Source organism: Mixophyes fleayi, chromosome 7 (genome assembly GCF_038048845.1).
Source record: "Mixophyes fleayi isolate aMixFle1 chromosome 7, aMixFle1.hap1, whole genome shotgun sequence".
NCBI lineage: Eukaryota > Metazoa > Chordata > Amphibia > Anura > Limnodynastidae > Mixophyes > Mixophyes fleayi.
The window spans coordinates 124,219,208-124,239,213 of record NC_134408.1 but is presented as its reverse complement, the minus strand read 5'-3'; the positions used below and the strand labels follow the sequence as shown (position 1 = coordinate 124,239,213).

The 20,006-nt window shown below is 39.9% G+C and overlaps 1 protein-coding gene across 5 annotated transcripts in view; it reads left to right on the top strand.

Moving 5' to 3' along the window:
- The window catches only part of MAP3K20 (mitogen-activated protein kinase kinase kinase 20), a 151,750-nt gene that overhangs the window by 96,969 nt on the left and 34,775 nt on the right, over positions 1-20,006 (top strand). For 2 of the 5 annotated variants that reach the window (XM_075180620.1, XM_075180621.1), the window contains exon 12: positions 15,419-19,764. The exons of the other annotated variants lie outside the window; for them this stretch is intronic. In XM_075180620.1, the coding sequence (XP_075036721.1) occupies positions 15,419-15,748 (330 nt within the window). In that variant the 3' untranslated portion in view covers positions 15,749-19,764. Of the gene's footprint in view, positions 1-15,418; positions 19,765-20,006 lie in introns of those variants that run through there. 5 annotated transcript variants of the gene reach the window in all.

Genomic DNA, 20,006 nt, shown 5'->3' with positions numbered 1-20,006 from the left:
CCCCAGTGCTCCCAGCATGATGGAAAAGGATCTCTCATAATACCTAAAGAGTAAAAACACCAACCACATACACAATTTTAAAGTAAAATTGATGGATTAAATAAAAGACTTCCCCAAACTCTCATTCATCACATTCTTCAATACCAAACAATATCTTTTCATCTTTCTTAATGCATCGTAGTCCAAACTGGAAATAAAATATTTATGTAAGGAATATACAACAATCTGTATACAATCTACATTTCTTTATTAATTAGTATTTGTTTTATTTCTATCTGTCTATAATATATTTCAGTGAAAAGTATTTGCAAATACATTTTATGATATCATTTACATTTTAAATGTCTTATGTTATTTCTTATATCAAGAAAAAAAATCCTAATGTGATGTGACACAAAAAATGAAAGCATATGGAATAAAACAATGTAAATACTCATTCATTATATAGTATAATATTTTAGAAGGGATTTGTTCCAACATTCAAAACTGCTTGTTCAACACCATCTTATTTCAAAATGATTCAGCTGCAGTCTGATAAGTCAGGTCTTAGTGTGTGCCGACTGATGGATTTCAATAGCTTTTTATTGACCATATATATATTGTGTCAACCAATGAGATCCTTGCATTTCTCATTCTTAAGCTTTGTCCTGGGGACACTTTGCACAACCTCTGGCTCTCCGGGTATTGTGAAACTACAAGCCCCAGCATGCTTTGACAGCCGATAGCCAGCCAATAGCTGGCAGGGTATTTTGGGACTTTTTGTCTCACAATAACTGGAGAGCCACAGGTTGTCCAGGACTGAGTTCTAGTAGCTCAAACCTATATCTCTGGGAGCTCGGAGTTCCTGGATTTTGAATAAAAGCTAAAGCATATTAATATTATTGCAAAATGTCACACAATCATAAGCAACACACTAATATAGAATGTTTTAGGGATTTTGCACATGCATTTGCTAAATCAATTTATTGACTTCATTATAATGCAAGTTAAACCTTTAAATTGTTCTGTGCTATTTTAATAAATGGGAATAGAAGTGGCTTACATTGTCATTTAGGTATATATGAAGATGCACAGAATTTTGTACGTAAACAGAAAGTATAAAACATTCACTTTATTAGATATATTATTTATTATAATGCTGTGTTCTGTATTGTAACATGTCCAACTGTCTTCCACTTTGATATGTGCTCCATTTTGCTGCTTGTGTGCATGCCTCCTTAGGGTTTAATGATCCACTCTGTAGTTTCCATCCATGTGTGTTTCAGAACGCCACAGAAACAAATGTAACAACACACTTGTATAATGAGCCCTCAAGTATCTTCAGAATCCATATTATTTTAAAATTAACCCAATGCTTCTGGCCAACAAATGTGCAACTTTAAACACACCAGTCAACTCAACCGAGACGGCAGCCAACTTTATAAGGGCAATTGCTCACTGGTGCACTTGAGCTGCAGGTGGGATTTTTGATCCTTAAGTTAAAAGTACGACACATGGACTTACTACAAATTGTGTAGAGCTCAGAGAAAATTCTTGAGCTTGCTCTGGCCATTATGTGTCCTGTGTTTTCACAGAAGTCCATGAGTCCGGACAATCTAATACATTATGTCCTGTGTCGAGCTCGTCACCAGAGTGGATGGAGCAGAGCTTAGACTGTTGAAAGGTCCTAGATATAATCAGTTTGCTGCAGTGTTAGATATTTTTTGGGATGGAGCAGATCTCAAGGGTGTGATTTTAGCACGGGCGTGGAACTCGGGAGGGATGTGGAAGGATGGGGTGGCCTCAGATTTTGCTTTGTGGCTCATTAATTTCTAGTTACAGTAAACTGTCTGCCAATCTCTGCTTATCTGTTTAATGTTTATATTGATAGCATTCGTAAGTTAACATCACAGTTCTTATATGTCATTTACACAACCCAGACAGAAGAAATTATATAGCTAAAAAGAAACTCCTAGATCTCGTTAAGATATCCAAAGAGTATTAGTGATGTACACATTTATTCTTTATTGTTTTACTTTAGCGTGTTGACTTTCCACCAATAAGAAATGCTCCATCATGCTCCAGGTAGAAGATTGGATATCTCTGATAATCAATTGTCAAAAGTGGAAATGAGATGCAGTTACAGCATAATAAGGGATAGAAAATGACCTTACATTATCAAACATTGAGTGTTTGTGTTTTTTCAATACATGTTTCCCCTTTAAAAGAAAACACATATCCTTAGACACAGAGTTGCCTGATCAATCAAACTAATAAAAAATAATATTCGGCCAGGACTGGACCTTTAATAGGTTTTGTTATGGAGCAAACTGAGCTGATCAAGGGTGACATTTATTGGGATATTATCACTCTGTAATGTTCTGCCAAGAGAATGATCTCAGGAACTTTTACAAGAGAACTATAAATTAATTGGCTGACCCGCCAGGCAGCTGGTAGTGATGTGTGACCTCTGTATCTGCTTCTAGATCCTTGAAAGAAGGCAAGTCACATTGTGTTCCTTGCTTGAGGGAATAAATAGGGATGTACTTACAAGAAGCTTCAACACATCACAGGATGAAACTGTTGAGTGTTCAAAAATGGACTAGATGCCAATTAAGCTGTGCAAACCCTTTTTGGTCATATAATGGCCCCGTAGGAGATGTAGCCACGAAAATAACCGTGTTTTAGAAGTACAAAAACAATATCAGGTTATCTGTGATATTCCCCAGCGGACTAGAAACGGACAACTTCTTATAGTTTACTTACTGTTGATCACATTCATAAAGAGTGTAGTTATAGTTAGATCAATGCACTCTCTTTATGTTAACCAGTTTTCACTAGTATTACTTTTTATTTATGTCAAGCAATATAGAGAACGCCAAGCAGCAGACAATCGCAAAAATCCTAAACAAACATTAACTTAATATCTAAGCCTATACAATGTGTATGTGTATATATATATATATATATATATATATATATAAATATATGTATGTGTATATATATATATATATATATATATATATGTATGTATATGTATGTGTGTGTATGTATATGTATATATATATATATATATATATATATATATATATATATATATGTGTGTATATATATATATATATGTATATATATATGTATATATATATATGTGTATATATATATATATATATATATATATATATATAAATATATGTGTATATATATATATATGTGTGTGTGTATATATATATGTATGTATGTGTGTGTATATATATATATATATATATATATATATATATATATATATATATATATATATATAAATAAAATTAACGCTTGTTTAGGATTCTCATGGTAGAAACAGTTTTGGAGATATTCTTGTTTCAATTTATATTATTTAATTAGACCACTTAGGTATGTATGATTTTTGCTATTGTTTTCTTTGTCATTCTACTTTTTGTGCACTGTGATTTCTGTATTGCTGTGACATACAGCAAGTGTGAAAGATTAATAAAGGCTTTTGCACTTAAACTAATTCATTCTTCTTTTAACATTGTTAATAATCTCTCTACACAAAATAACCGACAGCATCAATTATAGTATGTTCAATCCCATTCTTTATTAAAGAGCATCTCCGTCAACAATAAGATCTTTTTATATATATATATATATATATATATATATATATATATACTGGGTGGCATTCTTGTGGTGTAAAAATAAATAACATTCTTACAACTTTGCTTTGGGGATACAGTAATATGGTTTTAGCACAAAATCATCAAGGGAAATATGTATCATCATTGTAGGTTTATGTGAGTATAATAAGTCCATGCTTAAGCAGTAAGTATTTAACAGGAAGAATAATTAAACATTAAATAATTAAACATTTTTGTTTAGGTCCCAACGCTAGCAACTTTTATACATATACTTGTGTGTTATGAGATTGACTCGCGAGGTATTATGGTTAGACTTTTCCTTTCATAAATGGATCTAATTGATCCATATAGGTGTGTGTAATTATAGCTGGATGAAGCCGTACAAAAGTGCACTTCATAAAGTTTCTAGAACTGAGAGCGCCGGGTAACTCTGGGTGAGACACATTGATTAGAATCAGCTGCTTGATTACTGTTCTGCAACATAATGAATTAATTAGTGATGCACTGGAACATTGTGCTTCTCCTTCCAGTATGATAAAATTCTGGAAATGCTGTTGTACTGGTTGTAGGAAAGGTGATTGTTTTACAACGTGTGTTTACATTGGCCAGGTAGTTTTGTTTTTGATAGATCTGTACTATTTATATTTATTGGCTGAATACCATGGAGAGCAAAATCATCACCGCTACAAGAGTTTTATTAAAGAGGGTCTGTCACCAGTGGACATGGTTTGTTAAGCTAACTACACAAGCCATAGAAGTATAATGCAAATAAAAACAAAACACTGTTTTCCCAGGGGGGTTGCCGTTAGAAGCACGGCCAGTATGCTAATCAATCTGTGGGCAGTGCTCCAATGCCTTTAAAGACATTGCCGTTTTAAATATGCCCTGCAAAGTCGATGACTATCGGCGACTTGCAAAAACCACAGTTTCATAGATTTACCCCCAGAGTTCTAGAACAATGAAGAGCACTGATAGCTCAAATATGAAGCAACGGGGACGCGGACCACAAAAGCGACAGTTTAATAAATTTACCCCTTAATGTATAGCGGGTAGAGTGTGGCTGTGGAGAGGCCTAGCTCAGCCTAGTAGATTAATTAGTATGTCATCCGCTCTTCTAGTACATCATCATCATCAGCTATTTATATAGCGTCACTAATTCCGCAGCGCTATACAGAGAACTCATTCACATCAGTCCCTGCCCCATTGGAGCTTACAGTCTAAAATCCCTAATATACACACACACACAGACCGACCGAGAGAGACTAAGGGCAATTTTAATAGCAGCCAATTACCTACCAGTATGTTTTTGGAGTGTGGGAGGAAACCGGAGCACCCGGAGGAAACCCACGCAAACACGGGGAGAACATACAAACTCCACACAGATAAGGCCATGGCCGGGAATTGAAGTTATAACCCCAGTGCTGGGAGGCAAAAGTGCTAACCACTGAGCCACCGTGCTGCCCACGCATGAATGGTTGAATGATTTCCCAGACGAATGGAGAGGGGAGGGACTTTAATTTTTTGCATTAGCCTTAAACTACTATTCACTTAATGAAATCACCCTTATTTCACGTTGACAGGTACTTTCTTAAAAAACACTGTATAAATCACAAAAACATTCTTTGCACACTAATTCTTGTGTTCATATTTTATAGATACTTTTATTTACTTTGTTAGTTTTTCGCTTTAACCACTGAATTGTACAGTGCTGGTATTTTGGCATCACAAACCTAGCGATTGTTGCATTAACTGTGTATTTGAACAAAATGTCTCTAGTGTAATTCTATTGAGCCTGCTACATCCATGCACCTATGTGTATTAAATAAACCACCTCCTATCTATGTTTTATCAATCATATCTAATTATGAGAACCATCCCATACAGGCAGCCTGTTTGTGGAACAGTGCAAAGTACCAGTTGTTGTTTTAGCCATAAGAATCTTTTTATTTTTTTAAAAAGAAACAATTATATAATCCTCTTAATAGGTTGTGTTCTCATAAGCTGTTTTGTCCCATATTGTCAGAATGACCACCTTATTATTTCTAATTGCTTCTTGTGTTTGCATGAGTTAATTGCATGCTATGTGTTTATTGTATTCACACCAATGTATAATCAATAAAAAATGGCTCTAACTTGTCTTGCTCATCTATTCCATAAACAAGCATTGCTGAACTTGTGCACTAGACACTGTACCACAAACTATTGTTGTATGCATGCATTGGCTGGTCTTGAGAGTTATGTCTGATTTAAATACATTCCGTTAAAAACAAATAAGTGTAAATATTTTTAAAGTGTATTTTTCCATAGTAATTGTTCCAAATAAATATTTGTTTCTCTGATTGCTTGTGACTCCTAAATTGATTGTAAAACAAATGATTTGTATGAGGGGAAAAAACTTACACATGAATTGTGGCAGTAAATCATTTCACGAAAAATAAAATAGTTTATCCTTCTGTAGATTATGTGGAATACAGAACGGTGAATGTGTGTGTATCCTAATGGCGATCTGGGTCACAGCAATATAGTTTCAGGTGTAGAGAACAAATTCCCCAAAACTCTAATGCAATACTGGAATCATCCCAGAAGGAGGAAGCAGTTAATGGTGACGCTGATCACAGATCTGTTGAGCACAAAGGTGGAGATTACCTTGTTGTTACACCATTTGCTGTGTAAGCAATCTGTCCAGTAGTCATCAAGCATTATCCGTCTCCGTCTAATCTGGTTTGATGTCATATTCTCCAAGTCACCTCTTTTTAAATAACTAGTATTGACTTTGGTGTTTTGTTGAACCTGTCCACCATACATTACTGATATATTGTTAAAACCCGGAATCTAGTTCATCGTCTTTAGGATACATACAGAGGGACTGATTCATCAAGGGGTGCAAAATGAACATACATCGCATTTTTTTTTAAAGGGATGTAATTCGGCATACGCACTTCCGTACTCAACTAAGCGGATCTGAAGAAGCGTCTCTTGTTGGATACGGGTCTAGGTACACTCTGCTCTGACAGATACAATACATTTAGGATACGGCCAATACATATGTGGAATCTAAAATCCCAGCAGAACGCACAGGGGAAAATAAAATTAAATTATCGTCACCTGTTTCCCCCCCCCCATTTTTTTCCCAATGAAATTAATTTATCATAATGTTATTATTGTCTACTGTATATAAAATGCATTTTTACAGTTGCTCCTGATTGCAAACACATGCATCCGTGACAGTCATCACTATCAATTTACACCTGACTTGTAGCTGGTGCAGGTGATACGTAGAAAAACACCTACCACTGTACATTGACTATGTGCATATGCCCATTCCCCTCCCCATTCAGCCAATAACATCATAGGCTGTAGTAAGTGTTCTTTTGCGCCTGAAAATGAATTGGATGTTCTTGTGCTCACTGGCGTATAGTCCGTTTCTGGGCATGCGCAAAGTGATTTTACGCAAAATACGACACATATCAACATTTACTTTCCTTAATGAATCAGGCCCAGAATCTGTGTTCTGTACTCTACTGCATATTACATTTTCACTTGGGAGAGTTCATCATATTCTTGGAAAAAACTTTGCTCTAAAAGGAGAAACCACTGTTTGCACTGTTTTGTGTCTTCTTCGTGAACAATTCATTATTGTTACGATCTTGATGCCTTAGTCAGTATTAGCACAGGCTTACCTAGGGCGCGGAGTCTAACGGCCTTCCGGTCTTCACCAAGAACCACCGCAAGGTAGTGTGGGCTTAGCTGCCGAAGAACCGCAGGTCGCGGCCCCCAGATTAGCCGTGAATTCCAGGCGTAGTAGGTCTGGAACAGAAACCGGTAGATCCACGGAGGCAAAGGGTGCGTGGCAGGATCCAGAGAATAGTCGGTAACACAGCCGGGTCGGTACACAGAAGGTATCAGGTATACGGTGCCAGAGGGAGATCCAGAGAATAGTCGGTCACACAGCCGGGTCGGTACACAGAAGGTATCAGGTATACGGTGCCAGAGGGAGATCCAGAGAATAGTCGGTCACACAGCCGGGTCGGTACACAGGAGGTATCAGGTATACGGTGCCAGAGGGAGATCCAGAGAATAGTCGGTCACACAGCCAGGTAAGTACACAGGAGTAGGAGGAATAGAGGGGTTAACAGGGAGCAGGATCACAGGAGTCAGGACACAGGAACTGTAGCCAGGAACAGGAAACACATTGCTCTGACACAGGCAGCGTGTCAGAGCAGGGAAGATATAGGAGTTTGAATTCCCCGCCCAGGAGTCACATGATCAGCAGCAGAGAGAAGCAGGAAGTGCGGCAGCGCTAATGGAAGCAGCGCTGAAGACATGGACACCGCTGTCAGCTCCCGCTGACAGCGCAGCGGAACGGGGAAGGTAAGTTCCTAACAGTACCCCCTCCTTCAGGGGTGGCCTCCGGACAACCTATAAGGCTTTAGAGGGAACTTGGTATGGAATTTCTTCAACAAACTCGGAGCATGAAGGTCTCGTGCAGGAATCCAAGAACGCTCTTCAGGACCGTAACCTTTCCAGTCAACCAGGAACTGCAAGGAACCTCTGGAAATCCGAGAATCTAGAATCTCCTTCACCTCAAATTCCTGATCTGGTGCAGAAATAGCAGCAGGAGGTCTTTTTGAAGAGAAGAATTTGTTAACAACAAGTGGTTTGAGAAGGGAAATGTGGAAGACATTGGGAATCCTCAAGGTAGGGGGTAATTTTAATCTAAAGGCCACCGGATTAATGACCTCAATGATCTTGAAGGGACCGATAAATCGGGGAGCGAATTTCCTAGAAGGAACCAACAGGCGAAGATTCCTTGTAGACAACCACACTTTGTCACCAGGAGTGAGTAGTGGAGACGGTCTTCTTCTTTTGTCAAATGCTTTTTTACTGATGGCAGAGGTGTGAAGTAATTTGCGTTTGATAAGATCCCACCTAGATGAGAAGTCCGATAGAAGGGAATCCACTGCAGGAACCCCAGAAGCGGTTAACTCTTTGAAGGGTGGAACTTTAGGATGAAATCCCTGAAGAGCAAAAAAGGGAGAAATGGAGGTAGAGTCGTGTGAATTATTATTGTGGGCGAATTCTGCCCAAGGTAATAAATCAACCCAATCATCATGTTTAGCTGAAATGAAACATCTGAGGAATTTCTCCAATTCTTGATTCGTCCTTTCCGTGAGACCATTACTTTGCGGATGATATGCAGAAGAGAAATTTAACTTAATTCCACAAAGACGAGAAAAGGCCCTCCAAAATCTTGCCACAAACTGAGTTCCTCGATCAGAAACGATAATATCTGGACAGCCGTGTAGGCGGAAAATTTCTTTAATGAAGAGTTGAGCCAGAACAGGAGCAGAAGGGAGACCTTTTAATGCCACAAAATGAGCGGCTCGGGAAAGGCGATCGGTGACCACCCACACTACTGAGAACCCTCTGGAGGAGGGTAAATCTGTGATAAAATCCATGGAGAGATGACTCCAAGGTCGATCCGGAATTGGCAGAGGCTGCAGCAGACCGTATGGAGCCTGACGAGGAACTTTATTCTGAGCGCAAGTGGAACACGCCGTCACAAACTGTCGAACGTCCGAACGGATAGCCGGCCACCAATAACTACGGGAGATAAATTCCAAGGTCTTCTTTATACCGGCATGTCCAGAAAAGCGGGAGGCATGAGCCCATTTAAGGAGTTTAGTTTGGAGATGTGGAGGAACCAAAGTCTTCCCGTGAGGAATGATCACCCGAGTAGGAGTAGTAGCCAAAATACATTCTGGATCTAGAATAGACCTAACACTCTCTTCTTCGGTATCCATAGAATCAAAGGAACGAGAGAGGGCATCAGCCTTCTTGTTCTTGGACCCTGGTCTGAAGGTAATGATCATATTGAATCGTGAAAGAAATAACGACCATCTGGCCTGACGGGGATTGAGGCAGGATGCAGTTTGTAGATAAAGCAGATTCTTGTGATCCGTAAAAATAGTAACAGGAAATCTGGCTCCCTCCAAATGATGTCTCCAGGCCTCCAAGGCCAATCTGATAGCAAGTAGTTCTCTGTCTCCAATGCCGTAGTTTTTTTCGGTGGATGAGAATTTACGAGAAAAGAAGCCACAGGGAGAAAACTTTCCAGTAGAATTCTTCTGAGACAAAATAGCTCCTACTCCAGTGGAGGATGCGTCAACTTCGAGAAAAAAGGGGAAGGAAGAATCTGGCTGTTGAAGAATAGGTGCCGATATGAAGGCTTCTTTAAGATACTTGAAGGCCTCTACCGCCTCTGGTGGCCAGGTCTTAGCGTTGGCAGATTTCTTGGTCAGGGAAGTGATGGGAGCAATAACAGACGAAAACCCTTTAATAAAGTGGCGGTAATAATTAGAGAATCCAATAAACCGCTGGATGGCCTTAAGTCCAACCGGTTGGGGCCAATCAGAAATCGCCTTTAATTTCTCAGGGTCCATACGTAATCCGGAGCCAGAAACCACGTGACCAAGAAAAGGAAGATGCGTTTTTTCAAAGACACACTTGTCCACATTACAGTACAGATGATGCGACCGAAGGCGTTGGAGAATCAAGGAGACATGATGGCGATGAGTAATAATATCAGGTGAAAAAATAAGAATATCGTCAAGGTAGATGACAACAAATTGATACAGGAAATCCTGAAAGACTTCGTTAATAAAATTTTGAAAAACCGCAGGAGCGTTACAAAGTCCAAATGGCATGACAAGATACTCAAAATGCCCATCGTGCGTATTGAACGCCGTCTTCCATTCATCTCCTTGTTTAATACGGATAAGGTTGTAGGCCCCTTTCAAATCCAGCTTAGAAAAAATTGAAGCTCCCTTGATCCTATCAAAGAGTTCAGAGATTAATGGTAAGGGGTACCTATTCTTTTTCGTTATGGCGTTGAGGCCACGGTAGTCTATGCAAGGACGCAATCCGCCGTCCTTCTTTTTTACGAAAAAGAACCCTGCTCCTGCTGGTGACGAGGATTTCCGGATAAAACCCCTGTTTAGATTCTCCTTAATATATAGGGACATGGCCTCTGATTCGGGTAGAGATAATGGAAATACCCGTCCTCTAGGTGGTGTCTTATCCGGCAACAATTCAATGGAGCAATCCCAAGGTCTATGAGGGGGTAACTTGGAAGCCTCCTTTTCACAAAAGACATCAGAAAATGAATGATATTGAGGAGGAATACCGGAGGGTGTTGGGAGACAGCCCATAGCGGGTCTATGAATCCTGGGAAGACATCGGGAATGACACTCTGAACCCCATGCAAGAACTTCCGGTTTCTGCCAATCTAAAGTGGGGGAGTGAAGTCTGAGCCAAGGTAGGCCTAAGATCAACGGGTTGATAGCCTTTGGAATGACTAAGAAGGAGATTTCCTCAGTGTGCAAGGCTCCAATGCGTAGAGACATGTTAACAGTTCTGTTCTTAATGGATCCTCCAATGATACGACTGCCATCTATAGCTGTAATGGCAATAGGTGGATCTAAGGGTTGCCTAGGCAATGATAACCGCTCTACAATGTCAGCTCGTAAAAAGTTCCCTGCTGCACCGGAGTCAATAAGCGCTGGAAGAGACAATTGTTTATCAGTATATTGCAGAATAACTTGGATAGAAAAACTAGAATCCATAGGAGAGAGAATGTTCATACCTAACTTAGTCTCTCCGTCATCAGTTAGGTCCGATCGTTTCCCGGGCGCTTCCCACATTGACTCAGGACATGACCGGGTTCCCCGCAATAAAGGCATAAACGATTCTTGAACCGCCTCTCTCTTTCCTCCTGGGATAAACGTGCTCTTCCCAACTGCATAGGCTCTTCCTCCGGTGTAATAGGACTTTGGAAGCGAGGAGCCAAACGGAAGGTAGATCGACGGGAACTCTCTCTTTCCTGAGTGCGTTCACGGAAACGTATATCAATCTGGTTACAGAGAGAGATCAAGGCATCCAGGTTAGTGGGTAACTCTCGGGCTGCTAGCTCGTCCTTAATACGATCGGACAAGCCTTGCCAAAAGGTGGCCACTAAAGCTTCATTGTTCCAACGAAGTTCGGCCGCCATAGTGCGAAATTGAAGGGCATACTGGCCCAGAGTAAGGGTACCCTGGCGCAGACGGAGGAGTCCAGAAGCTGCACTGGAGACTCGTCCGGGTTCATCAAAGATGCGTCTGAAGGTTTCCAAGAAAGTGGCACAATTATGGAGAATGGGGTCATCATGTTCCCAGAGAGGAGAAGCCCAGGCAAGCGCTTGACCAGACAATAAAGAAATAATATAGGCGACTTTAGTTTTCTGTGTGGGAAAGTTCCCGGGCAAGAGTTCGAATTGAATAGCACACTGGTTCAAGAAGCCTCGGCATTCCTTAGGATCCCCATTGAACTTGGGTGGGTTAGGTATGCGGAGTTGAGAGGTGGTGGGGGCAAATACAGCTGAACCGCTTGGAGCGGGGGCAGGCTGTGGGGCCGGAGCAGGTGGAGGATTAGGAGCTGCCACCTGAGCTGCTTGGAGCGTATCCAACCTGTTAGACAGAGTCTGCAGAATCTGTAATAACTGTTCTTGATTTTTCCCCTGTTCCTCAACCTGAGCCGCTAAGTTATCCAGTAGTACTCTCGCAGTGGGATTCCCTGTCGCTTCCATCAGTTATATAAGGGTCAGAGCAAACTGTTACGATCTTGATGCCTTAGTCAGTATTAGCACAGGCTTACCTAGGGCGCGGAGTCTAACGGCCTTCCGGTCTTCACCAAGAACCACCGCAAGGTAGTGTGGGCTTAGCTGCCGAAGAACCGCAGGTCGCGGCCCCCAGATTAGCCGTGAATTCCAGGCGTAGTAGGTCTGGAACAGAAACCGGTAGATCCACGGAGGCAAAGGGTGCGTGGCAGGATCCAGAGAATAGTCGGTAACACAGCCAGGTCGGTACACAGAAGGTATCAGGTATACGGTGCCAGAGGGAGATCCAGAGAATAGTCGGTCACACAGCCGGGTCGGTACACAGGAGGTATCAGGTATACGGTGCCAGAGGGAGATCCAGAGAATAGTCGGTCACACAGCCAGGTAAGTACACAGGAGTAGGAGGAATAGAGGGGTTAACAGGGAGCAGGATCACAGGAGTCAGGACACAGGAACTGTAGCCAGGAACAGGAAACACATTGCTCTGACACAGGCAGCGTGTCAGAGCAGGGAAGATATAGGAGTTTGAATTCCCCGCCCAGGAGTCACATGATCAGCAGCAGAGAGAAGCAGGAAGTGCGGCAGCGCTAATGGAAGCAGCGCTGAAGACATGGACACCGCTGTCAGCTCCCGCTGACAGCGCAGCGGAACGGGGAAGGTAAGTTCCTAACAATTATTTATAGTGGGAGCTGGTGATTTTAGTTTTTAGTACCATCAGTAACATCAAAGCTCTAGTTTCCTCCTGTACTCAACAGCTCAGTCTCCTTCTTATTTATACACCCCACAAATTCACTTTCTTCACCAGTGATATCACATTAGATAATCCTGCTCGCCTATTTATGCAATTTCATTGAGGTCTTTAGAGTCATGTGGCATTCAGACCTAGATTTAAATGTCCCCTCACCCTACACCCATACTCTACCCACCTACCACCTTAGCCCTCTGTAGTTCCTTGCCACACTGCATCCCATCTGTATAAAATAGATGAATGAAAATAAGCTGTCATCATCCTCATTTATTTATATAGCACCACCAATGCTGCAGCGCTGTACATAGAATATTTGTCATTCACATCAGACCCTGGCCCTTTGGAGCTTACAGTCTAAATTCCCTAACACACAGACCAACATAGCCTAGGATTAATTTTGTCACCAGCTAATTAACCTACTAGTATGTCTTTGGAGTGTGGGAGGAAACTAGAGCACCCGGAGGAAACCCACACAAACACAGGGAGAACATACAAATTAAGCTTGTGGTTGAATGTTTTTTGTATGTAAATAGTAAGTTATTAGTATAGAAAACATACAAAACAATGAAGTGTAAAGTGAACAGAGTGTCACCCAGCATCCCTGTTGCCTTAGGCTTAAGCCAATGTGGCCTCCCAATGTATCTGGGCCTGGTGTCATGAGAGGTAAATCATGTCTGATTTTGATGTTGATAATAACATACATTGCTTGACCCAATATGGCACAATACACACAATACATCATAATATAAATATCCCTGCTATACTATGAATTAGAATAGTTAAAGTTCTTCAATCTGTTTTGAAGTCTCACCCCACAACTGTATATTTCTTTTACGAGCTGAATCACTGTATTATTAAAACACCTTGTGCACATTTGGTACACTAGTTAGATGCTGCACACATCATCATCATCATCATCATTTATTTATATAGCGCCACTAATTCCGCAGCGCTGTACAGAGAACTCATTCACATCAGTCCCTGCCCCATTGGAGCTTACAGTCTAAATTCCCTAATATATACACACACTCACACAAAGACAGACAGAGAGGGAGACAGACAGAGACTAGGGTCAATTTTTGATTGCAGCCAATTAACCTACCAGTATGTTTTTGGAGTGTGGGAGGAAACCGGAGCACCCGGAGGAAACCCACGCAAACACAGGGAGAACATACAAACTCCACACAGATAAGGCCATGGTCGGGAATCGAACTCATGACCCCAGTGCTGTGAGGCAGATGTGCTAACCACTAGACAACATGTATCATTGTTGTCAGCAGGTTCTAATTTCCATAAACACAAATTACAGCTATTCCATATGTCGCATATAATGGAAGTAAACTGAGGTCTACATCTATCGAGGATTCCTAATGGGAGTTCATCTACTCATACCAATGTAGTTACTTTTGGTGTTGCATGAGACACAACGTTGCCTATGAAGTACATGTGTTTTATGTTGATGAGGATTTCACCGTTAGGTGTGTAGGACTTTCCAAATCCTCTCTCCCTTACCCCAGGCTAATGCATCGGTGAAGGCGCTTACTCTGGAAACTCATCCCCCATTTCCCCAATATTCAGTTGTGCTGGGATCTCTGTTGACATTTTGTTGGGACTATGGCTGGAGAGTTGAAGCAGAGGACTCAAATGACAGCCAACTGCAACCATCCAATCGTAGCTGTCCGTCATTTGAGTCCATGCGTCGGATAATTCCTCCCCAGGTGTCCAGCAGAGTTTCCCAGAACAAGTAAGTATTGGTGACATCTACATCAGGAAAGCAGTGATGCTTCCAGGGGAGTAGCTTCCTCTAATGTACTGTACTAATCTGGTGTAAGGTGAAAATAATAACCAATCTTACAGGCCAGATTATAGACCACGTTTCATCTTATCTAAGATTTTGCTAGGAGTCATTTGCATTGACTTTTTCATTAGGCAGTAGGCACCACTACCAAGGTGTAACATAAATATTTGACACCACTTAAAGTTAAATTGTTCTTTGTTTAAAAAGACTTGGCGTACAATAAAAAACAATGAACAATCAATGACTAACATCCTCAAGAATAATGATCTACCAGAGAAAGAAGAACCGTTTGATGACCATATTTTTTCATATTATTATTATGCTATGTACTTCCTGCTTTCCTTGTATGCTTATTATCAAAGCTTTCTTTTTTTCTTTTCCAATTTTACTTCTTTAATAATACAAAGAAAATCCACCAAGATACACAATCAACGTCCACTCGGGTGTCTGATCACATCCTACTGAACTCTCATGTTTTAATTTACTAATCATTTTACTTTCTATTTACTGCCAACTACTGTAATCCAGTTTTTATGGATCCTTTGATTTAAATTGATTCTAACTTTCCCTTTTTGCCTCTGTCCTTTCCTCCTTTTTAATAGCTTTTCTTTCCTGTTGCTGGGAGAATCTCTCAGAAGTGTTTCTTTGAATCTAAAACAGAGGAGTCCAACAGTGCAGAGATGTCGTGTCAGATCACAGCTACCAGTAACGGGGAGGTGGATGGCATGAACAAAAGTCTTCAGGCCATGATGAAGGGATTCGGGAACATGTTCGACATGGATGTTGCAGGACCCATCCGGCATTCTGGGATGCAAATTAACATGCAAGCCAAACAGAATTCCACCAAAACCACGTCTGTCCGGAAGGGGAAGAAAATCAACATGGCGGTGGACTTCAATGATTTTGGTTGGTCAGATGACAGCAGCGAATGAAAAACCCTGTTGAAAAAGTCAAACAATATTTTTGGAACTTTTGATCATGTGTGAACTACAAGGTCAAGTCAGTTTTGACCTTTGTAAAAACCTGCTTCAGTATACACATTTTTTTAGGTCAGTTTTATGTCAGAAGATATTGTTGTGTTCATAATCTTGTTGCATTTGCTTCTATGTGTTGTATAACTTGAAACATGTCATTTCTTACGAAAAACCGTATAAATACAGTTTGTGTTATTGTTTGTGATGCCTGACTACAGAAGTATTTGCATTATTGTTTCTGTTGTATACTTTTATTCATACAAACAACACAGTTCTCTGTGCCTTAGTTATGACAAGCTTGTGTGTATTCTTTTTTTTTGCCAGTAGATTATCTATAAATATTCTGCTGAAAAAAGTATTATTTATTTTAAAAATTGGCTCTGTTAACACTTGCGTTGAGGGATTTTCATATTTATTGCCTGGTATGGCCACTAAGAATTTTCAGCATCTGCAGTGAAAAGACAATGCAATGTTTCTCTGGTTTTGTAGGGTTCTGTGTTGCCAAAATACCAATACACTGGGAAACTAACCGCCTGTGAATTGTAAATACATTATATAACATTTTCTTTAAATAAGCCATATAAAACAATGCTATTTAAAAAAAAAAAAAAAAGAATTTACCCAGAATTTACAGGGTGCCTGTATCGTAATGCAATGTCCTATATGAATTTGACATATTGGTGGGTTCCACAGTTACCCCACTGCAGTCTAGTTACAATAAAAATCATTCTATGGTATATTTGTTTGTGTTCTCTGATGCTGTGTTGCTCACTGTAGCTATCTTTCTATTGCTGGTCTAATGATGTCCTTCCGTAACCCCCATTGGTTGGTGATCATGGTGGACAGATATATTTGTTCAGTGTTTGGGATGTACATATGGATCATATGGGGCGCTATGTAGTATGGTCAGCCAAAGAATGCAAAATGCTGATATGGTTTACGGACCATAAAATCTGATTCATTCTGATGAGCGTTTTGTCATGCATTATAATTCTTATGAGACCGAAATACTGCTGTGTGACCAGCTTGATAAAATCCCAGCGTCCTATGCAAGTTCCTGCCACGGCATCAGCTCCCCATTTTTGACCTTCAGTTGCGTTTATGCCAATATGGTGCACACAGGTTCTCAAGTCACATTGCCTACCATCTTATGGAAACATGTAAACATAGCAAGCTACACAGAATATGGACTGACACTGCTGCAATACAACATGGAATAATTGTGCTAAGTATTAATTTACAGTGCTTAGTACAGAGACATGACATTGCTGCAATACACCAGGGAATAACGGTGGTAAATATTACTTTACAGTGCTCAGTGCAGAGACATGACACTGCTGCAATATACCATGGAATAACTGTGATAAATATTACATTGTTCAGTGCAGAGACATGACACTGCTGCAATACACCATGGAATAACAGTGATACATATTAATTTACAGCGCTCGGTGTAGAGACAGGACACTGCTGCAATATACCATGGAATAACTGTGATAAATATTACATTGTTCAGGGCAGAGACATGACACTGCTGCAATAACCATGGAATAACAGTGATACATATTACTTTACATTGCTCAGTGCAGCAACATAACACTGCTGCAATACACCATGAAATAACAGTGATACACATTACTTTACAGCACTCAGTGCAGAGTCATGACACTGCTGCAATAACCATGGAATAACTGATACATATTACTTTACAACGCTCAGGGCAGAGACATGACATTGTTACAGTACACCATGGAATAACTGTAATAAATATTACTTTACACTGCTCAGTGCAGCGACATGACACTGCTGCAATACACCATAGAATAACAGTGATACACATTACTTTACAGCGCTCAGTGCAGAGTCATGACACTGCTGCAATAACCATGGAATAACTGTGATACATATTACTTTACAGCGCTCAGTGCTGCAATACACCATGGAATAACAGTGATCAATATTACTTTACATTGCTCAGTGGAGAGACATGACACTGCTGCAATGCACCATGGAATAAGAATAACGGTGATACACATTACTTTACATTGCTCAGTGGAGAGACATGACACTGCTGCAATACACCATGGAATAACGATGATACACATTATTTTACAACGCTCAGGGCAGAGACAAGTCACTGCTATATTACACCATGGAATAAGAATAACGGTGATACACATTATTTTACAGTACTCAGTGCATACATGACACTGCTGCAATACACCATGGAATAATGGAGATACACATTACAGTGCTCAGTGCAGAAACATGACACTGCTGCAATACACCATGGAATAACAGTGATACATATTACTTTACAGCGCTCAGTGCAGAGATATGACGTTGCTGCAATACACCATTGAATAACGTAGATACACATTACTTTACAGCGCTCAGTGCAGAGGAATGACTCGGCTCGGCATCCTATTATGAACATTTTAAAGGAAAAAAATTGCAGGTAGCCCAGTCAGCCAGCCCAAAGTTGCCCACTATGGGACCGCCTGGGGGTGGGAAATGGGGCCCCTCCCTGCCCAGCCAGCCCTTGCTAGTGAATGCCAAACTAATGAAAGTTAAGATTGGATTAGCTGCTCTGGTTTATAGCATGTATAGTACTTGCACCTTCTTAGTATAGTATGCTTTATGGTACATAGTCAGGTTAGGCTAAAGCCTAACATGTAATGTAAACATCTGCCCCTGCTGTTTCTTGCTCTTCTCTGCATTCTCCAGCTATTTAAATGCATCTTGAATTGGGCTAAAAATTGATAAGTCACATTGATAATACTCATAAGCCACCTTTAGCGCTCCTTGGATAGCATTCAAACACATAAGTTAAATACTGACTGTTTTTTTCATGTAGCACACAAATACTTGATAGCTTATTTGCACACTGAAATTTAAAGTTGATATGTGTGTGCCACAAGAAAAGACAGTCAGTATTTAACTTATGTGCAAAACAGAATACTAATTTGCACCCCTTGCATTGCAACATGGTTTTGTCCAGGAGACTGAAATAAGAAGTTTCTCAAGTTAAGATCCTTAATGAATCAGGCCCCTTGTACTGTTTTTGGTTGGTTAGTAATTTAATAAATACTGGGAATGCATAAACATGCACTTCAGGGGCACCTTCAAAGGGGCCGCTCTTTACCCTTAATCTCAGTAATTAGTTAAAACAATACAGTTAATCAAGGAAAGAACATAATACCAATCTGTAGTAACATAGCAGGTGTTTTAAACAGATATTACAAGCTATAACAAACAAATCTGATAATAAAGCAGGAAGGAACTGGGGCTGCAGGTGAAGGTCCGGAGGACGGCCTGATGCCCATCACTCATCTAATAAAAGCAGAGCAAAATAATAACCATAACACTACCACTCTGCGCTCCCATATAACAGTTTATTGCATTTATCCAGCAAATACCGTTACAGTACCATTTCTCCAGATCCCTCCATTGAGTGCAACTATATATATATATATATATATATATATATATATATATATTTAATTTTAATATTTACAGCCTGAATATATGAAGATTTCTGCCCAGTCACTTGTATGAGAATCCTGTTGTCTTTAGACCTGCAGGGCATAAAAAGTAACTCTTCCCCTATGTATGGTTATTTCATGGATCTATATATATATCTGTTTTTATTCCTTATGTTAAACTATGATCAAAATATATTTTGTAACGGACGATGTTCTCAGAAGTGTCGACAAAGAAAACAAACGTACTTAGCGAGTGTTTATCAAAATAAGATCTTTAAATATGTTGTGCAAAATGAAATGAAATTGAACGTTGCAATTTATTAGAAAATAATGAAGGATTTGATTATATTTATTGCTTTGCTCTTCCACGGTGTGATTATTTGTTAGTGAAATTTCTTCATATTTTGTCATTAAATTAATTTTTATGTCATGTAAGGAAACATTCTTAAATGTGATAAAACATTAAATAAAACAAACTTGAAGTCATAATTTTTGCTGTATTTTTTGATCATTTTTTTCTTCCTATCGAACTACAGGGGAATAAAACCCATTTGCACTAAAGTAATTTCACCTCTTATTTGTGATGTTTAACAGCAAATACGTAGATTTCTTCACTTATTTTTGTTGTACGTGACATTTTTGCTGTTAAGTTGCTGGATAAGTAATAGAAAATATGTTGGATGACAAAATATACTTTAATCAGTCAATCAGACTGAATATCCACCAATGTG